Source organism: Nansenia antarctica (assembly GCF_963989245.1).
Source record: "Nansenia antarctica genome assembly, chromosome: 11".
Taxonomy (NCBI): Eukaryota; Metazoa; Chordata; class Actinopteri; order Argentiniformes; family Microstomatidae; genus Nansenia; species Nansenia antarctica.
The window spans coordinates 17,929,495-17,938,642 of NC_137681.1; the positions used below are offsets into that span (position 1 = coordinate 17,929,495).

The window sequence follows — 9,148 nt, forward strand, 5'->3', positions numbered from 1 at the left end:
CAGGGGAGGCTGGTGGAGGTAGGTATCAGAGCACAGGTTCATTGTAGTGCATGGAATGGAATGAGGAACGGTATGGTACAGAATGAGGAACCAATACCATTCCATATTCCATTCCATGTATTACAAAGAGCCCATCCTCCGACGTGTACCTCCACCAGCCTCCCCCCTGAAGTAGCCCTGCTATTGTTCAGATAGAGAGTGGTTATGTACGATACAAATAGGGACGGGTTGTTCTCACCGCAGCTCCATAAATACACATAATCAGTTTTGCTGTGTTCCATGGTGGTGTTACACAGAGGTGGGAAAGAGACAGATGGAGCTAGCGTGCTTTGCTGCATTTAGAATTACATAATGTGTGTGTGTATGTGTGTACGTTCCTGTGTGATTCAGTGTGTGTGTGTGTGTGTGTGTGTGTGTGCATGTGTGTGTGTCTGTGTGTGTGTGTGTGTGTGTGTGTGTGTGTGTTTCTGTGTGATTCAGTGTGTGTGTGTGTGTGTGTGTGTGTGTGTGTTTCTGTGTGATTCAGTGTGTGTGTGCGTGTGTGTGTGTGTGTTTCTGTGTGTGTTTCTGAGTGATTCACACACACACACACACACACACACACACACAGTGAATCTATAGACTGAGGAATTGGTCAATGCATTTGGAAAACGCTGCTGTTGGGAAAATAACAGACCTTTCTCTTGGAATAATCACACTGCAGCAAGGATGGGATACACAGGTGTGTGTGGGGTGCACAGAGCCCTGTGAGAGGTGTGTGTGTGTGTGTGTGTGTGTGTGTGTGTGTGTGTGTGTGTGTGTGTGTGTGTGTGTGTGTGTGTCTGTGTATATGTACGTGTGCTACAGAGCTATGTTCTAGCATTCCCCCTAGCTACTGTCAAAGCCTTTAAACTTTCTTTAAAATACAATCTCTGCTCCTGTCCTCCAGAATTACCCGCTTTAAATCATTTCTTATTTAGATATTTTGTCAACAGACACACAAATGAGCCAGATTTCGCATTTCATTACAAATCCCAGACCAAGGGTCCCCTTATACATTTTATTTTATTTTATTTTAATTGTATTTCCCTCTGCTGGTGTGGTTCCTTGTGTGGTTGTGTGTGTGTGTGTTTGTGTGTATGTGTGTGCGTGTCTAACAGTGCCTGTGTATGCCTGTCTCTCTTCCCCCTCCCTCACAGTGACACTAGCTGTTAGCCGCTGCTCCGGTCCCGCCTGTGCGTTTGTCCCCCAGTCCGTCCCCTAACCCCGTCCCCAGTATGAGCTCCTCTCCGCTGGTGTCCCGCGCCTCCATGGACATTCTGGATGAGCTGCAGCTGATTGCAGCCCAGAACCTGGAGAGGTTAGAGGTCAACAAATACTATGAGGTCATCAGAGAGCTGGGCAAGGGCACCTACGGAAAGGTGGACCTGGTCATACACAAGATCAGAGGTGAGGATACGCACGCACACACACACACACACACACACACACACACACACACACACACACACACACGCCTGCCCCTACTTAATGAAGCGTTTCTTTCCCATGTTTCCCTTCAGGCACCAAGATGGCCCTTAAGTTTCTAAAGAAGAAGACGACCAAACTGAAGTCTTTCCTGAGGGAGTACAGCATCTCTCTCTACCTGTCTCCCTGCCCCTTCATTATCAACATGTTCGGGATCGCCTTCGAGACTGACGAATACTACGTGTTTGCACAGGAGTACGCTCTGGCCGGGGACCTCTTTGACATAATTCCTCCCCAGGTAGGGGGCAAAAACACCATCTGCAAGTCTTCCATTGGAGATATCATGTCAAATATTAACAAAAAAATGGTTCTGATTTGGAATCTCACTGGAAGTCAGTGCTGTGTAATTCTAGTTGTATTTTTAAAAAGTGCTGTATGGTGTCCTGATGTCCCTCTGTACCCCCCCCACCCCCACCATTCACTCCCCTCAGGTGGGTCTGCCTGAGGCTGTTGCTAAGCGCTGTGTGCACCAGGTGGCCATCGCCCTTGACTACCTGCACTGTAAAAAGCTGGTGCACCGCGACATCAAGCCCGAGAACATCCTCATCTTCGACAGAGAGTGCCGCAAGGTCAAACTGTCAGACTTCGGCATGACCCGCCGCGCGGGCTCACCGGTCAAGCGGGTGAGTGGTCAACAGGGACCAGTCGAGGAATTCTAAAATGACATTTTAAGATTGTTGATCAAGCATATCTGGTCTGGGTTACCAGATGTAGTATTTACTGTACTATTGAATGGGACTGGGGCGGATGTATCCTATGGGAAGGGCAGAACTACTTCCTGGTGTTTATGGCATTGGTCAGGTACTATAAGCACTATAATCATGTCTGCTCCTTCTCCCCCCCCCCCCCCCCCACCCCACCACCCACCTACCACCACCCCCAGGTGAGCGGTACTATCCCCTACACGGCCCCGGAGTTGTGTGATGCTTCCCGCCACGAGGGCTTCTGTGTGGACTACAGCACTGACGTGTGGGCCTTCGGCGTGCTCCTCTTCTGCATGCTGACGGGCAACTTCCCCTGGGAGAAGGCCCTGCCCTCAGACTCCTTCTACCAGGAGTTCATCCGCTGGCAGCGGCGACGGACGGGCACCATCCCCTCCCAGTGGAGGCGCTTCACCGAGCAGGCCCTGAGGATGTTCCGGAGGCTTCTCTCTGTGGAGCAGGAGAGGCGCTGCTCGGTCAAGGAGGTGTTTGGCTACTTCAGTCACTGCTGGATGCTGGACGGAGACACCAACGGGAACGGAGGAGGGGGTGGGGAGAGAGAGAGGGGAGGAGGGGTGAGGGTAGACGTGGATGGGACGAGTTCCTCCTCTTCCTCAGGAGAAGAGGATGAGGAGATGCTCGTGGAGAGGATGAAGCAGCAGACTCTTTCTCCTCTCTCTCCTCTCTCTCCTCTGTCTCCTCTCTCTCCCGTGTCTGTGGAGAGAGGGATTGGGGGTGCCAAGGGAGGGCTAATGGAACCGAGTGGGGGCCACCATTTTGTGTCTGTTTCCACCACCAGCTCTCTGTCTTCAACCAACAGCTATGAGCGCATGCCCAGAGACAACAACTCACCAGCGGGGCGCATACTGATCGCTACACCCATCGAGATCTGTGTCTGAGAGCCCTGGGCATGGATGAACACTTCTTTATGTTTTCTCAGACACACGGATACACTTTAACACACACACACAAACACACACACACACACACACACATACACACACACTCATACATTCATACAAATACGCACAAAAAAACCTAACATATTACGTATTATTCTTTAAAAAACTTGAGATGGATGAATATTACTCAAAAACAACAACAAAACAGGAAACACTAACCCTTTCGGTTTCCTGTTTGATGTCGGTGGTCAAGCCAATGGGCTTTGTGAGTTTGGTGTTTTTGGTCAAATTCCACCTACACTAGGTCAGTTGCTCTTTGGGGGAACAATTTCAAAAACACTGCTCCTCTTTACTATTGTGTAAAGCAGAACACAATTTATTAAACAATCAACCAACCAGTGTGGGAACACAGACAGGCAAGAAAAAAACAACTAAATGGAGGTTTCTATCTGAAATGCTGTTACCAAGAAAGCCTGAGAAGACCAAAATGTATTTCTTAAAGCAATATTTTCAGCAAAAAAAGACTGAAATTCAAGGACAGTTGAGCAAAAAAGTGCTACAGTGGAGGTGACTGGGAATCCTTTTTGACATAGCCAAGGGAAAAAGAGAGACATTCTTTTGATTTGTATTTTTGAAGCTGACTTAAGTACAGCTCCGAGAAATACCTTGTAAAATGTTCCGTAAAGAAAAAAATAACATCAAAGTGAACAGTTTTGATGTTTACTGTAATGCAATGTGAACTCTGGTACCGTGTGTGTAAGTGTGTGTATCACTGAACGTTCTGTGTGTATGAATCGAAAATATGATTAGGTGGAAACGTTTTTTCTTTTTACCTTTGGATTTACTTTATTTATTTGAAGCCTAAAAATTCAGATTCTATTTTTTCTATTGATTTTTGTAAATGAGCTTTAGGTGTTTTCTGTTCCACCTATCTTAGTCCCTGGACCTGTGTGCAACATCCACTTGGTCTTGTGCAACACGTTTGGTCAAATACCTATTACCTACCTGCTTTTTCTTTAGTTGAATAATGTACATATCAATATCGGATCATTCAAGTCCAACAGTTGGTAAAGCGTAAGCCATTGATTTAGATCAATGCATTTTACAGAGAACTTATTTCGGCCATTTGCAGCCAGCAAGCCAAGATATCCCTGTTCCCTGATAAGATGATAAGATATCCCTGATAAGATGATAAGATATCCCTGATAAGATATCCCTGATAAGTTGATAAGATATCCCTGATAAGATATCCCTGATAAGATGATAAGATATCCCTGATAAGTTGATAAGATATCCCTGATAGATAAGATATCCCTGAGCGTCTGTCAATATAGAATGCTCCTGATGTCCTTCACCTTCCTTGTCCCATAACACAAACATATCTACTTCATGGTTGGAAAAATGTATTTTTTTTACATTTTTTCTCAATTTATTTGATTGTTGCTATTTTGTTTTAAATTGTCTTAATGCTGATGAATGAGTATTGATGGATTTATTTACTTATTTTTTATTATTATTTAGAGTTTTGAAGTAAAGCAGAAAAATACAGTGCAGACGTACACAATCAAATTTTTAAAACGCATGATGAGTAACTAAAACATATCTTTAAGTAATATTTGAACTGGCTTTACAAAAACAATAAGTCAAATGTTGTGATGTGGAATTTTGCTGTAGCACAATTTCTTGCATAATGTCCCAGAGTAAATTCCATTGTTATGATCTTTTGAGACAACCTAGGGCTAAAAATCAGACAGGACAATAATAGTTAGTTTTTATTCAATGTGTATTTGTAAGCTGTTGGTGTTGTGTTTCCATCTCATTCAATGTGAGAAGTAAGGAGAGAGCTACTAAGCTACTAGCTAAGCTACTGGGCATGGAAGTCCTGTGCTGAGACTTTGGCTGAAACTACTGGTTTAGGAGAACACAAAATGATTCCTTTGAAGAAACTGTAGCTTCTAAATTGCCAAGTTTGAGAAGTAGAACGGAAATCTAGGGAGGATTTTCTCACTTCATTGCCAAGCTAAGTATCAGGAATAATAACAAAAAAGAATTCCTAATTATAAATAAAAAAAATAAGATATAAAGGAACTTTTTTTTATTTTATACAAAAAGCAGTGGGACACTATAGAGTGGACATTTTGTGTGTTGAAATGTCCAGACATAGCTGCATGAATCTGTATATGCTGGGAAGCTGTAGTGTGAAGCTCTTTATTGTTTTGCTGTCACAAGCTGTCGTTCTCCACAGCTCATATGAATGTAGAACAATAGTCAGCAGGTTAGTTCACCATCTTCACATCTTCCAACAGTTCCATGGTCTTTAGTGGATATCGTGTTATTGAGTCTAATCACACACAAGGCACAAGGCAGGTGTAGTCTTTAGGCACAGATCAGCTTAACCCCCCCCAAATCCCCAACCCTAGCATATTTTTTTTTTTTGGGGGGGGGGGGGGGGGGGCACAAAACAGCCTTGGGTCCGTGTTTAAAAGGAGTCAGATGACTACAGCTTGTGACAACCTCTGACCTCATCGTGTTCTAACTCAGAACAATGACCAGTCTGTGTTGGGACTGTAGTTGTTGTTGTTTCTCCAGCAGGTTCTGTTCACCCCCCCCCTCCCCCTCCCCCGGGCCCTGGAGAGCTGCAGGGTGTGATGTTTTATTCCATCTCAGCACTAACCAGGGGAGGTTGGTGGAGGCAGACATCGGAGGACGGGGCTCATTGTGATGCATGGAATGGAATGAGGAATGGTATCAAACACAACATTCCTTATTTCCTTCCATGCATTAAAATGAGTCCTCCGATTTCTATCTTCACTGGCACTGACACACAATATTCAACTGATTAAGGTTTTGATGAACAGTTGATTAGTTGAATCAGGTGTGTTAGTGATGTTAGTGATAGCCTGTAGTAACCACCTCCCCCAGTGGCTCTCCTGGACCAGGGTTAATAATGACCACTGCTGTAGCTGTAGTTGGAACCGGAGGATTCTGCAAATGTATCATCATGACGTAATGTGTTGCAAGTTGTGTAAATGGAGTTTCTTGTCTTTTCTGTCCAGTGACATTTTTGATGCGCCACATGATCTTAGTGGAGTTTTAGTCAGTAGATGAACACAGCGCTAGAACTCGTGTCCGATTCTGTCTTTGCAATACAATTGTCTTCCTGTAAGCTCTGATTTAGTCAACAATAAAAATGAAAACTCTTGTTCGAATTGTGTTCTTCGAGTTTGTTCCTTTTGACTCTGAATTCTAAATCGAGCCCTTGCCCCTAACCCATTGGTACTTCTATCTGCAAGAATTTAATTGATACACTGTATATTTAATAGAGCAACACTGTATATTTAATAGAGCAACACCTTCAAAGGTAGGTGGGTAGGTGAGAGGGTAAGATTATCACCATATTACTAATGCGTATCCTATGCTTTTTAGATTTGTATGCAGTCTTGCAGGAAGGGACTAGGGGCTGATTTCCAACACACACCCCAGAAGATATACACAAATTACATCATATCACTGCAGGCTATCAGAACCATGTATTTGCATCTCTCTGCAGCACTGAGAGATGTTTGTTTTTGATAAATGCAGTGATGTAAGTGGTGTTTTCTATAGGACATTGTACACATCCATAGTCAATAGAATCCTATGACTAGGGATGGAAATGCAGAATCCCCCAGGGATATTAGAGACAAAATAAATCAATTGAAGCGCACACACAAAACAGGGTTCAACAAAATATTTATTTTTACAATAACAAAAAAACACACAGTAGAAAATAGCATCTGTAAAGTTGCCTTAAAATAAGAGGGAAATAAAAAGAAATTACACTGGTGCTGGCAGTCCTCAAATGTTACCCAAAACACCATTGACAACATACAACATGTAGGAGGCATTGGAATGTGGTGAGTAGATTATACCAGTAGCCAACGCATTGCATCTGTTGTGACCAATGTTTTGCTAGTCGTAGCATTGCTCCAGTCAATGTGTGATAAATATCGGCCAAAAAACTGAAAACAACAAAAAAATCTAAATCATTCGAGACTCAGCCCTGAGATTTATACATGGAAACAATATTACAAACCAAATACAATTTACGACAATGAAAATTAGATTCCAAAAGCCTTATTTGGTACAATGCATCAGTTGGATTAAATAAACAGCAGTGTTGGGGGGGGGGTAAGGGCTGGATGAAACAACATCAGTTGTGTCATTTTAGTCTTTGACAAAGTCAGTTTCACTGCTACATACACAGAAACATAGACACGCGATGGCACAGGATGACAGATGTGTTGCTCAAGGTGGTGGAGGTTGGGATGTATGGCCTGCTGTGTGAGCAGGACATAGAAGCTGGCAAAGCAATCTGTTCTCTGGGAGCAGCAGATCACTGTAACATTCTATCACTGCTAGTCTAGTCACCCTGTATAGACTTCACACTGATCTCAGCTAGATAGCACACCACTGCCCCTACTGTTGCTATGCAGAAGTACACACAGACAGAGTGCAAACAGACATCACCAACACTGATCACATTGACTTGTCTAAATGCACAGGAACCTGACAGACCTATGCCTAGTCCCACATGGACTCCTAGATCCTACCCCGAGGCTATACTGAACTATTACAGCTCTGCCTAGCCCTAGACCACTGTCCGACTGGTGTGTGTGTGTGTTTGGGGGGTGGAGGGAGAAATCGGAGGATGGGCTCATTGTAACGGAGGAAACGGAATTAAGAGTGGTATCAAAAACACACATTTCATGTTCACTATTCCTCATTCCGTTCCATGTGTTTCCAATGAGCCCTCCTCCACCTATGTTGATCTGTGTGTGCAGCAGAAGGTGCATGTCAGCTGTCCTAGTGCTGTGGATGTCCAACAGAAGGCCATGTCTACCCACTGATTTGTCTTTGCATGGAAGCTGGTGAGGACAATAGAACAATAGAGCAACAGTGGTTCTGATAAGGCTAGAGATACGGTGTGGTGTGTATTAACGGCCATTCTGACTTCACCAAACGCTTCCTGGTAAGGTAGATTGACTGACAATGTTAAACAACTAAAAGAAAACATTAGTGACACTGACTGGCAATACTTGTTGGAATTTACAGACAATTGAAAGGTCCATTCAAAAACATGTGCCCTTTGTCATACTCACAATGCAAATGTAGGGTATAAAGGAGTAGTACTTTAGTCAAAAATGGTGGCTTCCATCAATATTTTGTTGCAAATGTATTTCGAGAAAAATAAAACGGAATCCCAAATTCCACTAGTGTAATGAGTCTTCGGAATAGAACAAGGGGAAAGCCAAGAGCAGACAGATGACTAGTGATGATCCAATCAGAATCACTATCCTTCAACGACCAACTAGGTCTGCTTTAACCACACGGTTACACAGACAAATGCACCTATCATCAAATGAGAAACTGTTCTTACTAGGCCTACCTCTCAACGCTGGCAGTGCCAGCACCTCCTTGTATCATTTGCGATGGCCAGTACTGAGGTTGCTGGGGCCCGTGGAGGTAGAAATCAGAGGATGGGCTTATTGTTAATGGAACACGTTTGATACCATTGCTCATTCCATTCCATGCACTACAATGAGCCTGTCCTCCAATGTCTGCCTCCGCCAGCCTCCCCTGCTATGGACAGTAAAACCATCTGTCTGAGGAACATAGGGCACTGGGATCCTTCGTATTTCTCAGTCACGTCCTATGACAGTCTGAGGTGCAGTACACATTCAAGCATAAAGCAGATGGACAAAGTGCTATAAGCCAACGGAAAATCCGACACGGCCTCGTCTTTGACAGTGAGATATGGCCATGTCATTAATGAAACGACAAAGATGAGGAGGTTCCGTCTACTGATAATATCAACAGAACAATGTAGGAGGGGCCTGGACCAGTCACGAGTCTGCGGTGGAGATAATACTGCAGCCACGGCAGAGGACTGAACATTTACATACGGCGTGAGCCACTCCAAAGTGCTTGCTGCAACGCCCCTTGTGTGGGAAAGGTACATTCAAAAGATGAATATACAACCAGTGTACAGTTCCCTCA

General features: G+C 44.1%; 1 protein-coding gene across 1 annotated transcript; it reads left to right on the plus strand.

The window, feature by feature from the left end:
• Window positions 1-1,256: 1,256 nt before the first annotated feature.
• On the plus strand, window positions 1,257-3,106 carry bsk146 (brain specific kinase 146; the record flags this gene model as incomplete). The annotated part of the gene is made up of 4 exons (XM_080541705.1): window positions 1,257-1,428; window positions 1,542-1,744; window positions 1,938-2,129; window positions 2,390-3,106. 4 exons carry the CDS (start codon window positions 1,257-1,259, stop codon window positions 3,104-3,106), a joined length of 1,284 nt encoding a protein of 427 aa, XP_080397831.1.
• Between the last annotated feature and the right edge of the window lie 6,042 nt (window positions 3,107-9,148).